General features: G+C 49.5%; 1 protein-coding gene across 1 annotated transcript; it reads right to left on the bottom strand.

Annotated features, from left to right (window-relative positions):
• Nucleotides 1-1,070: 1,070 nt before the first annotated feature.
• Nucleotides 1,071-14,899, bottom strand: LOC144168605 (glutamate receptor 3-like). Its single transcript, XM_077697553.1, has 4 exons — nucleotides 14,708-14,899; nucleotides 3,800-3,910; nucleotides 1,892-2,073; nucleotides 1,071-1,335 (listed from the first exon to the last, which is right to left on the bottom strand). Exons 1-4 carry the CDS (start codon nucleotides 14,828-14,830, stop codon nucleotides 1,071-1,073), a joined length of 681 nt encoding a protein of 226 aa, XP_077553679.1. The 5' UTR covers nucleotides 14,831-14,899.
• Nucleotides 14,900-15,417: the final 518 nt, after the last annotated feature.

Below are 15,417 nucleotides of genomic sequence, written 5' to 3' on the forward strand. Positions count from 1 at the left end.
TGCGTGTATTGTTTCGGTGTGGGAAAAGACAGCATTATTCCATGAAGTTTTATTTACTCTCGTGAGGATTACGTGCTCACGTGTTTAGCAGCGCAATACGTTAATGAAACGGGCCGAAGCTTCTATGGGTATACTTTATAACAGCGGAGCTGCTAAAGACTATCCCCACAGAATCTTTGGAGCTGTTGCACAAGCCGGAGAAAACGGAGCTGTTGTACAAGCCGTTAGTTTGTCGTTGCAGGAAATGAGATCAAGAAAATGCCGAGTGCTCGTGAGCGCGTGCCTCGCGGCGACCGCCGAGCGTCCTTCTCACGGGCAGTGGCTTTAGCAAAAAAAAAAAAAAAAAAAAACCGGCTGCAAAAATCCTGAGGAACGAGAGAATGGCGAGCGCTCATGGGCGCTTGCCTCGCGGCGACCGCCGAGTCCCCGGCTCACACAGTAGCTTTACCAAAAAAAAAAAAAAAAAATACTCGGGCGTTGTTGACAAGCGCTGCCGCCCATTAAAAGAAAACTCCAGCGCCAATGCTAAAGATAAAACGACACCCTGCTTGGGAGAGGTCACCGCGGCCGCCACATTCTCCAGGAGCCATTATGGATACTTGGAGACATGGTTACGAGAGTGCCAATCCTTCCCGAGACGACTTGGAGATCCCGCCACCGCTGCCTCGAGTCAATGACGAAGAGCTGGTGGACGTCTACAATGCTAAGGATGACTTTGCATCCACCACTCGACGCGAAGAAGGCGACCTCTTCGATGCATATGACTCAGCACCGCAACTATGCAAATAAACAATGATGCTGAAACTTTACTATGTGTCCGGCAATGCTCGCCTACAACAGCGTCGCTATTCAAGTCTTGCGCGTGAGTGCAAGCTTCCCTGAAGATCATTATTATTTGAGCAGTTTTCCATTGTCGCAAGATCGTGCCCTTCCCCCAACATCCGTTTAAATGTTCGGCAAACGCCGTGGCAGACTCATAATCTAGATTCCGGAGAATTTTATTGCTGATTCCATCGGGACCAGGCTCGGGCTTTGTGCGAAGCTTGGGCAGCACCAAACTGACATCCGCCTCATCGACGGTGACGTAGCTGTCGAGGTGCCGGTTTTGTTTGCCGGGTGCCAAATCGATGCCAGAGGCGCTCGACAAACAGGGCGACCGTGGCGAGCAGAAGGCCGGCTAGCCATACAAAGAAGACGCCCTGGAGGGAGTCCATCTGGGATGAGGCATTGGCCCGCTCCTGTCCCATCGCCGACTGGCGCCGGCACGGGGGCCTCTCCATTCCGCTGTCACGGTAGAACTTGTCGAGGAAACCTCGCTCGATCAGCATCGCGATCCTGCGAGAGAAAGATGTGCTCACCAGTCTCGCCTGAACCAAACAATCTTCTATTAGATTGCTTGGTTCAGTCGAGACTTCTATTAAGTTCCATAAAGCTGAAAGTTTGCACCAGTCACGATTATGCTGTGATGTACCGAGTTGTGCGAGAACAGTTGTACCTACAAAGTGCAATTTACCACCTCTTATGCTTATGCTCAACCCAAATAAGTTTTCGCTGCCGCTTAGTTCTCGTAAACATCTCGTCGTCATTACGAGAAATTCAAGGTGTCTGCAGCAATGGCTCAGTGGCTAGGGAATTGTGCTGTTGAGCCCAAGGACGTGGGTTCGATCGCGGCCGCGGTGGCCACATTTTAGATGGAAGCGAAGAGAAAAGACACCTGTGGGTAGAGATTTCAGCGCCTGTTGAAGATCCCCAGGTGGTCAAAGTTAATCGAGAACTCTCTACATACGGCGGCGCACCTCATAGCCAAGGTGTATCTTCGATGCGCTACGCTGCCAGAATTCTAAATTTGAAATTTTCAAACAGTCACGAACAAAAGTTGGGCGCTTCTCACGTTTGCGCGATGGCGGTCTGCAGGGCGGGGTCGAGTTCCCTTCTTATGAACATAGTCATGGGCATCTGGGTGACAGGCCTCGGGGCGAAGTAGAACTCGGAGTCGAAGAGGCCCAGCTTGTCGCACATTTCTCCCACCTCGGCCGCCAGGGCACTCTCGACGAATATTATCACTGCCTCGCCCTGCAAGCGGGAATAGGCTTCAACGTAAGGAGACACTTTCTGTTTAGCTTCCTCTCATCTTGGATTCGCCCTGCACCGTACCCATGAAATTGGGTGCGTTTTATGTACATAGTCCAATTGCACTCATGACTTTCCACTCATATATACTAATGACTTCCGTGCAAGCATTGTATGGCTCCGGCAATGTGGTCAGAATACTCTTTGTCCATACTCGCACCCCTTGCCCAGACATGGCCTTGAGTAATAATTGCCAGTGACTGTTGTCGAGTGGGGAAGTACAGTGGTTATCATCACATCGGCATGTGGTAATGGGGCGTATTAAATACCCTGTCTTGCGGTTGTTCTGTGTGTGAGCGTGCGCGTTGTGTAAGTGTCACATGTGCGCGTGCAGGTTCGTGTTCCCATGTGCATGCGTATCTGTGTCTGTGTGTCCGTTCATGTGCGTGCGACTGTCTATGCGTACGCGTGCTCAAGTGTGCGTGTTGCATCCTTGTTTCCACATAACTTGCTGACCTTGCCTGGTCACGACATACTCATCCCTCCGTCAGAGCACACAGCGACAGCCGCTCATGGCGTCTCAGCTCTTCCAAAAATACTTCAACTACTCTGAATTACGACGACGACAGCTCCCAAAGAAGTTTCGGTCCTTCACGGCACCAAAATGAATAGCTACGACTTGTAACCGTCACTTGCAAAAATTATTAACCCCAAAAGGTCTGAAAATGCTGACGTTAATGCGTTCGCATGCACCAGTCCTTCCGTAACAATTTCGTGCCTGTACGTTGTTCGTCTGCCGTCCGTAACATCATCCCCCTTCACTCTTCCCATTTCGTTGGTCAGATCGGAGCCAACTCTGTTATCAATGCAGGAGTCTGCAACTATGCGGGATTCACACGACGGGGGAGGAGGCGCGCGGAGGCGGACGGATATGTGACGTCAACAGCACGTGACTGGATTGCCCGGCTTGGCGGTGCATCCACACGTGCGGAGCTACGCGGTGTGACTTTTTTTTTTTTATAGCAGACGACAGCGCGGAGGAAGCAAGGGGATTCTCAGCGAGGCACCCTGCGGGACCGGTCTTTTTGCCTTGCTTTCATTCGCCCATAGCGCCCCCAAACACCAAGGCGCTCTTCTCCCTTTTTTGCCGACACCAGCACCTGCAGTAATAGCGATATTCCAAGCGGTGCCCGCACCTGTCACTTCATTACGTGTCGACCACACCACGTCCAAAAAGCCGCCCTTCCACCTGCTTCGACATAAAAACACGTGACCGCAATGACCACGCGCGGCCAGACTCAGTGCCGGCTTATGTGCGAAAAACAGGTCCTATTCCCTGCGGAGGGCCGCCGGCGCCAAGCGAAAACATGCGGAGGCATTTTCTTTCCCGGAGCATCCGCGGGCGATGCCCACCGAGGGGCGGAGCCTAAAACCGGTCACGTGAGCGGGTCCCGCGGGCCAGAAAGAGAGGGTTTCTCCGTCGTGTGAATCCCGCTTCACCAGCTTGTACTGGAGGTGTTCTGGAGAAGCAGGTAGGATTTCAGCGATATGAAGAGGACGAGTGGTCCTTGTTGTCTTCTTCTTGTCTTCACCATTGTTCAGTAACTTACGGAACTGAAAGCTTTCTCGTTTTAGGAGAGCTACTCCAATAGCGAACCAACGCCAGAACAAATACATAGAGCAAAAATACGAGCTCCTTCGTGTAAGGAATGATGACGACAAATTTTACCTTCAGTATCCGTTTAAGGGTCCGCACGGTGAACATGTCGTCTTTAGCCATCGCCCCATTCATACGTACGACCCTCTCCAGGACTTTCTGGAACACGTCCGTCTTCGTTTGCTGCGGACACAAATGAACACTTAGGTAATCACATAACATAACTATACGCCCCTTATCGTATTTGGAGAAGGGGATAGCCAAAGACAAAAAAAAAATAAACAGCCGCCCTTAGGGGATAACGACGTTGGCATTTAAAGGGACACTGAAGTGATTTGTAAACTTTGCGGGTTTACTAGCGCAAATTGTAGTTCGGAGTCCGCAGGCCTTGTTTCGACCACTCTGGCCGCGTTTACGCGAATTTATTTAGTAGAAAAATCAATTCGAAAATGCTGTCCTCCTCTCTTTACGCTCGCCCATTTTTTGTGGCGTTTTCGTGTGACGTCAGCAGGAGATGAGCTGGAAAATGGCTGCGCTACTGCACGGTCATAGCCTCCTTTATACGGTTCGCCGACCAGCCGACCTACCGATCGAGTCAGTCGGCCCAGCGTTTCGTCCGCCGGCCGCCGACGGGTCGTCGCTATTCGCTCGCTCAATTTAAACTAAGCCACAACACCTTTGTGAATGAAATAATGTGCCTTTTTCTACTTTGTTAGTTTGTACACTGTGTCAAAGTCAGTGTCCGGGTCGCTCCACACAAGCGCTGCACAAGTGCACATGTGACGCTTCGCTGACTTGACGCTAGTAGGAAAATCTAAGGCCAATTGAAGGCGGGAGAACAGTCAGCGAAGTCAATATAGGTACTATGAAGATAAAATCAACTGAAACTTTTACCGTACAGCGCAAAACTAGGGAGCAGGAAGCATTTTTTGCGCTGGGTAAACAAGCACAGCGGTCAGCAGCACGACCGCACATCTGCGAACGCTTTTCCGTCAAGAAATGCAATTGCTAGACGTGAGATATTGTGGAAGTTTGGGGAACGCTTACTGCAGGAGCGCTATACAACAAATAGTCACATAAAGTACTCGAAATGCTTAAAATAAATAAACGTGTAAACTGATTATACATTATAGACCTTATATATCCAGCCCGGTCAGTGCCGGTCACACTGTTCTAATCCCCAAAAGTAATGATCCTGAAAAACTGCGTAAAGTAGAAGGATATCGTCCCATTTCCTTATGTAATGTAGATTATAAAGTCTTCGCTAAGATTTTGGCCAACCGTCTCCAAAATGTAATTGAGCTACTAGTTGGTGACCATCAGACATGTGGCATCCGCGGGCGATCTATTCAAACTAACATACACATAGCAAGGTCTATATTGGAGTGTGTTTCGGGTACGTCAGCCCAGGTAGCCTTAGTACAACTAGATTTGACAAAGGCATTCGATCGCGTCAGTCACCAATTTCTGTTTCGTGCTCTACAGCATGTGAACGCAGGATCTTGGCTTACCGAAGGTATTCAAATATGTTATGCTAATGGCTCGACAAGAGTGATAGTCAACAATCGACTAACCCAACCAATCTACCTTCTTTCATCGGTTCGTCAAGGGTGCCCATTATCACCACTCCTGTTTTGCTTATATCTGGAACCATTGTGCATGCGCATAATAGAGGACATTAATGTTAGAGGGTTCACGCTATCGTCCTTCGAAGTGAAAATTTTAGCATATGCCGATGATGTCGCTTTATTTTGTACTGACAAGGCCAGTGTGGAGAATGCTCTTGCCATTACACAAGAATTTTGCGAGGTTTCAGGTGCGGCCCTGAATTTCGAGAAAAGCTGCGGATTTTGGTTAGGAGAATGGGGAACCACACCCGATTGTTTCGCCGGAATCAATTGGAATCGAGACCTAACTTATTTAGGAGTACCCCTCTCGCAGTTTAACAATACTGACTCGCATTGGTCGGAGCAGGCGGTGAAGCTACAGCGCCAAGTGAATGACTGGCGGGGACGGCAGCTGTCCATCTTTTCTCGTGCTCGGGCGTGTAACACGTTCCTTGTGACCCGACTTCTTTATGTCCTACAGGTGTTACATTGCTCACGACTCAGGATCCAGGCTTTTCACCGGATTTTTGCAACCTTCATTTGGTGTTCGCGTAGTGAGCCAATGCGTCGAGATAACCTTTTTCTTCCGGTTGTGCGAGGAGGACTTGGGCTTGTTCATCTGTTTCTTTGGCAGCTTCTTTCTCGTTTATTCTACTTTCGAGATGTTCAACATCCTTTTTTGAAAGCTGTACTGCAAATACGTCTTGCGCATTTTCTCCCAGATATTGTGGTGTCTTCGCTGTCTGTGGACGCAGCCCGAAGCCCGCGAGGTTTCCTCAAAGAAGTGGTTGACACAATTCGCTTCTTACAGGCTCGGTTTAGCCTTGAGTACATATTTACTGCTACGCGCGAGTCTATTTCTGATGCCCTGGTTTCTGGGCTTTTTCCCACACCTTTATATCGTGTTCTGTACCTACAGTGTCCGTACCAAGATGTCCTCAATAGAGTGTGTGTTAGGCTTATGTGATAGGCATGCTGAGCCACCAAGATCAACTAAGTCTTCCCCGCACGGGGCACCTTGAGCAATCTTGGTGACGGTACTGGCGATACCGCGGACCCCGAGCCCCCAAACATAAGCTGGATCCAACCGTGGCGATGTGTTTATAGGTGGAGGGTTAGAAACCACGAACGGTGGCCGTCGGAGCCCAGGTCAAGCTCCGGCGGATGGGCTCCCTGTCTGTTCACCAGGCAGGGAGCTCCGGGACCTCTTTGGCTACCAGGGTAAGGTCAAAGAAGAAAGTACCCCCGTCTCCCTGCTTTTATACTATGCTTTATGGTATTGTCTAACCCCCCCCCCCCCCCCCAACCGTGATCGGTCCCTGAAAAGGGGCCGCACCGAAGTATCCTTTCCTCCGTTGCCGTCGTTAACCTTTCCTGAACCGGACCATCTTTCTCGATTTCTTGTGATGGAATCCCTCAATCCAACCCACCCTCTTGCATCTCAGTCAGTCTTTCTGATCGCCAAGTATCTTGAAGCCATAGTAGGAAAATCGTATAAATGCAAAAAACAAAGGTCTGGTGAACTCTTAATTGAAATAAATGACAAGCAGCAGTCTGCAAAGCTTCTAGCTCATACTAGACTGGCTGATCTTGACATCCGGGTCACACCCCATCGGAGCCTCAACAGCTCTCAGGGTGTGATATCCGAGACAGACCTCCTGAACGAAACCGATGCGGATCTCCTTGCCGGCTTGAACGATCAGGGCGTCACTGCCGTGAGACGCATCACTATCCGTAGAGACGACAAGGAGATTCCCACCAAGCACATCATCTTGACCTTTGACCGCGCAGTTCTCCCACAACATATATATGCAGGTTTTATCCGGTGCTCAATACGTCCGTACATCCCAAACCCGCGGCGCTGTTTTAAGTGCCAGCGGTTCGGGCACGGTACGAACTCTTGCCGTGGCCGAACGACGTGTGCGAAATGCGCGGCGCACGATCATCCTAGTGACAACTGCCAATCCGATACCCTCACCTGTGTAAACTGCGGGGTACCGCATGCAGCGTACTCCCGCAAGTGCGAAAAGTTCCAACTCGAAAAAAAGATAATCAACATCAAGGTAACCGAGAACATCACCTTCCCGGAGGCGAGAAAGGTTCGCCTCTTTCCCTCTGGGGAGGTACGCTGACGCGGCTCGCCGGGGGGCGGAGCGGCGTCTGGTGTCCACAGGGACCCAGTTCAGCGAGTCTGACCTGGTCCCGCCCCCGCCCCCCGCTGGGTTGCCTCACGCAGCACAACCCGGCACCACGCCGCTTGCTGAGGCAGCAGCGGTTGTGGCGCAAACCACTCCTGTCGGGACCGGTGCCGCTCCCGCCTCTGTCTCCCCGTCCTCCAGTACGTTGGAGGGTACCGAGGTGATGGACACCACGGGCCCCGCACCGGCTCCCACCGCCACCGCACCGCCCGTGCCACCTCTGGCACCCCGGACGCCCTCGGCGGAGGCGTCTCAAACGAAGGGCTCCCGAGGGGGGGCCAAGTCCGGGGGGCCCGGTTCGTCGGGCACCCCTCGGACATCCGACGATGAGATGGATGTCGGGCCGTTCCTGCCGGCAACGCAGCGAAAGGAGCGGCCACCGACCTCCAAGCCTACAGACAGGCCCAAAAAGCCCAATCCCAGAGTAACAGCCCCGAAAGACGACACATGAACACACACGAACACACACACTCCAGTCATTCTTAAATTTAAATAATGGGAACAGAAAACATCATTCAATGGAACTGCAGAGGCCTCCTTAAAAATCTTGACGATGTCTATGAGATTCTGCATGCCAGTCAGCCAAGTATTATGTGTCTCCAGGAAACCCACCTCAACTCTAAACAAACAAATTTCTTAAATAGGTACATGGTATTCAGAAAGGACAGGGTTGGCTGCACCCACTCTTCAGGAGGTGTGGCCATTATCGCCTTGAAATCATTAGCATGCCACCCTCTCTCTTTAAACACTGTCCTCGAGGCTGTAGCGATCCGTACGATAATATTTAACAGGTTGATAACGGTATGCTCCATCTACATTCCTCCTGATCATGCACTTTGGAGCTCTGATTTCGAGGCGCTGGTCGACCAGCTTCCCGAACCATACATACTAACAGGCGACCTTAATGCGCACAACTCTCTTTGGGGCTCCTCCAGAACGGATGCCCGAGGTCGCCTGATAGAGAAGTTTCTTACATCTTCAGGAGCATGCCTTTTCAACAAAAAACAGCCTACATACCATAACTTAGGACACAATACATACTCGCATCTTGACTTGGCTATTGGTTCCGCAGTACTCTTTCCATGTCTTGAGTGGGGTGTGGGCACGGACCCATATGGTAGTGACCATTTCCCCACTTCATTAACGTATATAGGTACAGGCCCAAGCAGTCCATCTTCCCATAAAAGGTTTAATGAATCAAAAGCAAACTGGAGCACATTCACAGAAACATCTAAACTACACCACACATCCATAAATCACCTACACGTTGAGGAAGCCGCCCAACTCGTCACGGCGCACATACTCGACGCTGCCGAAAAGTCCATTCCCCAGGCCTCCAGTGGGTCCCGCACCCCAAGGAGGCCCTGGTGGAACGAGGACTGCAGGCGGGCGCGAGAGGCCCAGAACAAGGCGTGGGGTGTCCTTCGCCGGTACCCCACGTCACATAACCTCATTTCCTTTAAACGGGCAAAGGCTTTTGGGAAGCGAGTGCGTCGTGAGGCGAAAAGGGAGAGTTGGCGCACCTTCCTCACTTCCATCAACTCATACACTGACACTCACAAAGTCTGGACACGAATACGCAAGCTAAAAGGACAACAGACACACAGCCTGCCCCTGGTTAGCACAACAGGGGACACACTCGAAGACCAGGCCAACACGCTTGCACAACATTTCGAACACGTGTCCAGTTCAACACACTACACCAACACTTTCATTAAACACAAAGCATCATGTGAGAAGAAGTCCTTGCGAGACACTAATAAGTCGATCTCATCCTATAACACCCCCTTTTCACTCCATGAGCTCAAGGTCGCACTCGGTACTTGTAAACCTTCAGCTCCAGGTGCAGACAGGATTTCATACACAATGATACAACACTTACATGCAGACACACTTGAAACACTTCTTCACCTCTACAATAAAATATTTCTTTCGGGGCACATTCCACGCTCTTGGAGGGAGGCCATAGTAGTGGCTGTCCTAAAGGAAGGGAAGGACCCTTCCTCTCCTGCCAGTTATCGCCCCATTGCCCTGACAAGCTGCCTGTGTAAGCTCTTCGAGAAGATGATAAACAGGAGGCTTGTGTACTTCTTAGAGTACAATGGTCTTCTCGAGGGCTGCCAGGCGGGCTTCAGGACGGGGCGATCTACCAACGATCAACTCGCTGCGTTAGAGTCTTATATCAAAGATGCTTACCTCCACAAGCAGTACTGCATGACAGTATTCTTTGATCTTGAAAAGGCGTACGACACTGCTTGGCGGTACGGCATCCTCAGTGACTTGAAGTCCTTTGGCATGTCGGGTAACATGTGGAACACGCTTGCCAGTTACCTCTCTGAAAGAACGTTTCGCGTGCGAGTTGGAACTGCCCTCTCTAGAGTTCATGTGCAGGAAAACGGTGTTCCGCAAGGTGGAGTTTTGAGTTGCACCCTTTTTATTGTAAAAATGAACTATCTTCGGAAGGCATTACCACCAACCATTTCCTGCTCAATCTATGTAGACGACGTGCAATTATCCTTTAAGTCTTGTAACCTGTCTATCTGCGGGCGCCAAGTCCAGCTTGGTGTTAACAAGCTAGCTGGCTGGGCAGATAGCAACTGTTTTAAATTTAATCCAGTGAAGTGCACTTGTGTTTTGTTTTCGAAAAGGCGCGGCATTCGGCCGGATCCAGACATCAAACTCAATGGTGTCTCAATTCCAGTCAGAAATGAACACAAGTTTTTAGGTGTAGTCCTTGACGAAAAGCTCTCGTTCATTCCACACATAAAACAACTTAAACATAAATGCTTAAAGGCCATGAATATACTCAAGGTTCTCTCCCACTCTTCATATGGGGCTGACAAACAACTTCTTTTACGTGTTTTTACTAGCCTGATAGGTTCACGATTAGACTATGGAAGCGTTGTTTATGGGTCAGCAAGTAAGACATCCCTCAAAATGCTGGACCCAGTGCTTCATCTGGGGCTCCGGTTGGCATGTGGCGCCTTCCGGACTAGCCCGGTCGAAAGCCTCTATGTGGAGTGTAATAAGTGGAACCTACAACGTCAGCGAGCATACACAGATCTCCTTTTTGCTTTTAAAATTTCATCTATGCCACACCATCCTTTTAAATCGGCTTTTTATGATACGTCTCAGACTGCACTACTCCTAAACAGACCATCGTTATCTGCTCCCTTCTCTTACAGAGTTAGAGAGGAAGCGTCAGAGCTTTCTGTCTCCTTTTTAGATACCATCCAAAGTTCTGTAACAGATTTCATAGCACCATGGCATCTCCGCCCTGTATCATGCGACACATCATTTACACATGTAGATAAAAACCGAGCTCCCACATGTGCAATTCTGCAGCACTTCTTGTATTTGCAGCAGAAGTACCAATGCTCTGAATTTTATACGGACGCCTCTAAAACTTCCACCTCGGTGTCCTGCGCGGCGCATGGGCCCGGCCTCAGTGTCACTAGAACTCTTAACAGTAATACAAGTATCTTTACGGCAGAGGCTTATAGTGTACTTCTTGTTGTTAATCACATCCTTCAAAGTCACATCCCACAATCCATTATATATACAGACTCCCTCAGTGTCGTGCGGGCGCTGTCGTCAACAAAGTCTTCAAAAAATCACGTTTTAAATCTAATAGTCAAGGGTATTATGTCGGTGTATGTACGCAAATTTGAACTAGTCCTTTGCTGGGTCCCTGGCCACAGTGGTATAGCCGGGAACGAAGCAGCGGACCGAATGGCTGCTGCTGCTACACTCTCGAATACAGTAGACATAACCACATTACCCTACACCGACGTGAAACCACACATAAGACAACACCTTCGCAAAACATGGCAAACACACTGGAGTGAACAAACAGACAACAAGTTACACGTAATAAAACCACACTTGGGACCATACACCACCGACACACGTAATAGATACACTGAAGTCGCCTTGGCTAGATTACGGATAGGGCACACTCATGCAACGCACTCGCACCTTCTCACGGGGTCTCCAAGACCTCTGTGCAGCAGGTGCGGAGAGGCCCTATCCGTGATCCACATTTTTATACAATGTAAGGCACTTGACACAACACGACACAAACACTTCCCACAACTACACACGCGACATATTCCACCACACCCGTCATACTTCTTAGGAGATGAAGCCATGTTTTCAATCAAACGCGTTTTCGAGTTTCTTTCCGACGTAAAATTTTTACATCTCATTTCTTATCATACATGTTGACAACCTGGCCCTTTACACCAGTCATCTTCATTACGTTGTGTTTTACTTTGTTTATTTTTACTGAAATGTTCTACTTTTACTTCCATGCCACTTTCATGTAATCACTATTGTTTGGCGCTCTTTGCCCTTAGTCGGCCTTGCGCCATTAAACTCCAAACATCATCATCATCAACTAAGTCTTATTTCCGAGAAACTGTGGCATTTGTACATAGTGTGTATAGTTCGCTTGCCCAACCACCTGACTGGTTCCCTCTTTTGAACGCTTGTGTGTGTTTGCCTAAATTTTGATGTATATTTGCTTCTCATATCTTCAGGGTATTCTTTTGTTTGCTTGTATTCGTCGTACTGCAACGTCTGAGCGTATTTTCCCATGTAATAAAGGGAAAAAAAAAAGGCTTGTGGCCTAGTGGGTTGAGGCGCTGGTATTACTGTTATAAAAGTCGCAGGTTCGAATCCCCGAGAGTACATGTTTTTTTTTTTTAAGTTGATTTTTTCGTATGTGGCCGATGTTTTCTGGACTGAGTTCACCCTTTTTGGGCCGTAACGTTCACTGCTCCACGAGCGAGATCGCAGAACGCGCGCATACTGGCAATGACGGGCTAGCGAGTTCTCGTTGGCGTGCTGTTGCCGCAAGCACCGACTGCTTGCCGGCAGTGGGCCCAGGCCTCAATCCGCACACCCTTGGCCTGGTGCGAACTAGCTTTTTACGAACAGACATGAGTGAGGCAAGCTCCGAATATGCGAGAAAAGCGCATGGCATTTGAGAGTCTGCGGTGACGCGGAGGGCGTTCATCCACTGCGTAGGCCTCGTCTAGTGATTTCTACAATTCCAAGCCGCCCTGGGAGGTTTATCTTAGACATTTGACAGCCGACAACCTGGCAGAAGCGCGGTACGGCGATTACTGCGATATCGAGAATGGCCATCCAACAACGCCATCGGATGTCAAGCATGTTGTTTTACAGAACCGAAACCGAAACCGAAACTTGTTTGATTGCTAACCTTGGGCATCGTCCAATCACGGTGCCCCCCCTCCTGACGTCACAGCCTTTAGTTGGTGCGGCCGCCGCAAACCGCGCATGGCAGTTTTTCTTCTTTCGCGCTTTGTAAAATAATTACCGATTTGTCAACAGGATAAACGATGAATAGTGTGTTAATTTGAGCCAGTCTACACAGTGCAAGCAAGAACGGGAGCTTGACAAATTCACTTCAGTGTCCCTTTAAGCTATTAGTCCAAGCTTAGCGTGCCACTTTAAGAGTATCGTAGCGCGGAAGAATCCTGGCTATAGTTTAATTCCGAGAGGAAAATATTACGTGCTCGTCGAGTATTTGCCTCGACAAGCACGACAACGTGGACACAACATACGGCCTAAAACTTATATTATAAACGGACCTTACCGTTACCGAAATTTCATGGCACTTTGAAAGCTGAACAAAACGCCGTTTCGGGCAGAGTATTGGTATTTAAAGGACTGAAAGGCAGTGCGCAGGAACGCCTTTGTTTATCGTTGACATTTGTGTTTTAGTGCTCAAGTGATCACTGGGTCACTCTTCGATGCAGTGTCATTCATCTGCGCCTGCGTCCCGAAAAAGCAACGCCATAAAAACACGCCTTGTTCCTCAAGTGAATAAAGGGTGAAATTCAACGGCTCTTCCCCTACACAGAACGGCATCCATATTTGCCGAAGGGTGCCCAGTATGATGGGTGGCTCGGAGGGGGCACGGTGAAAATAGTGAAAGAATATTTCACATCGGGCGAGACACCAAGCGGCCGCTGGGTGAAGGCACACCACCGAGAAGAAGACGAGGGCGGGGTGCGAGCAGGAGCTGCGAACCCGGGAAGCGCAGGGCGACCGAGACAGGGCACGGTTGGATTGGGAATTCCCACGTCAGACGTCCGGTCTACGTGCCTTCCGTTACGAGACCGTCGTCATCGGTCGCTGTCGTCTGGGTGTGGCTACCCGTTCGGGCACGAGTGACCACAAGACACTGCCGCGTCGTCCCGTTCCGGCTCGAGCCAGGGTTCCTGCTGCTGTGAGACCGAGCGACCGGCCAAGCTCTGCGACCCTCACCGCCGATGACCACTGTTCTCCAGCAAGGCATACATATGAGCTGTGCTTAACGGAACTGTTCTGCGGGCCTAGCACCAGCCAGTGCCGCGTAAAGCTAACTGAACCCTCTTTGTGAACATTTCTTTTTGAGTTACCGTTGTTTTCTTTGAGTGGTCGTCCAATGTCTCGAATATGTTGTAAATACACTTCGTCGTGTGTGTGCGTCCGGCATTCCTCTCGCCGAGTTCTGCACGATCCTAGCGTAACACCCAGAAAGCTTCTAGCATTACATAACCATTTGCTCAGGTTAATCGAAGTACACGCCGTTGATTCTCCTTTTCAAAGCGAAAGCTTTCCTTGTTGGACCGATGGCGTCCCGTCAAAAAACTAATGCAAATCTCCCTAGACCGGTTAGTTGACCGGAAAGCTTCGATAAGATTTCTGGACACACGGCACTTGCATGAAACCGAGCTTCCATTGTGTCAAAAGGGTTACTTGAAAATCGCAAAAAAGCAACGGTTCTAGACAAGATAATACACAAATCAATCATGACGAAGATACCTTTACCTCATAAACCACGTATCGGTATGACTTTAGGTCGTTCGTAGATGCGTTTACTTAGTGCGCGAAAAATCGTCGCATGGGTTCGTTCCTCGTTTGCGATTTGTTTCGTTGAAGGTTTAACATTAGATTACACACTTTCAGCGAAGGTTGGATGCACTTTAAGCTAATGATTTGCCGCACTTTCGGCGCACTTTTGATGTGAGAAAGCTTTCGCGCTTCTCTCGACTTTCTTCAGGAAGGGATGGTAAAGCTTTTATATTAACCAGCGTACAATTTGGGAGAATGATACAGTGTACATGCGCACAATATCGGGACATATATGCGACTCGGCCTACCTTAAATATCCAGTAGAAGCCCGAGCTCCTAAGCACGATGGGCGTGATTCGTTCGTTCTTCGCAAGGTCATCGACGTCTCGAATGCTGGTGATTTCGGTTCTCACGACTAAGGCGGCCTTCATTTCCGCCAGAAACGATGTGCGCAACACGATGATCCCGAGCAGCCAGAGCGAGATGAGGTATCTCGGAAGCGTGGAACCCGGCAAGCGTGGTGACTCTGCAAGTTGACAGCACGTCAGGGCGATCATGTGAGCGTTTTTCCTGTTATGAGTTCCTTACAAGGATCACCGACGAGAAGTTCATGGAGTTAACTCAGGAGCTTAGCGCTCAAAACCGCGATACCAGCACCATTAAGGTTTTGCGATTACATCAGAATTTTTAATTACTACAGGTTCGGTTTGGAATTTATCTGAGCTATAGTTTGACATTTCTGAGCAATTCTTAACTTGAAAAATCTGTGAACATGCTTCACCTGCGAAACATGAAAACCAAAGGGTGGCAAGAAGTGAAACGCGGCGTGCGGCCTAAAGCTTGATGCGGTATTTGTCACAAGAAAGATGATGGGTAATTTTTATATTGAAAGATCTGAGCAGTATTTTAGAAAGCCAATTGCTGTCATGTATAGATCATCTTCACACCGCGACTATTCGTATGGCGACCAATGCCGAATAGCACGGCGAGAGTCTCGCCTCTGCTGGGCTTTTTGCGG

The sequence above is a fragment of the Haemaphysalis longicornis genome, unplaced genomic scaffold (assembly GCF_048455015.1).
Source record: "Haemaphysalis longicornis isolate Haplotype H1 unplaced genomic scaffold, Haemaphysalis longicornis Haplotype H1 scaffold_2, whole genome shotgun sequence".
Lineage (NCBI taxonomy): Eukaryota > Metazoa > Arthropoda > Arachnida > Ixodida > Ixodidae > Haemaphysalis > Haemaphysalis longicornis.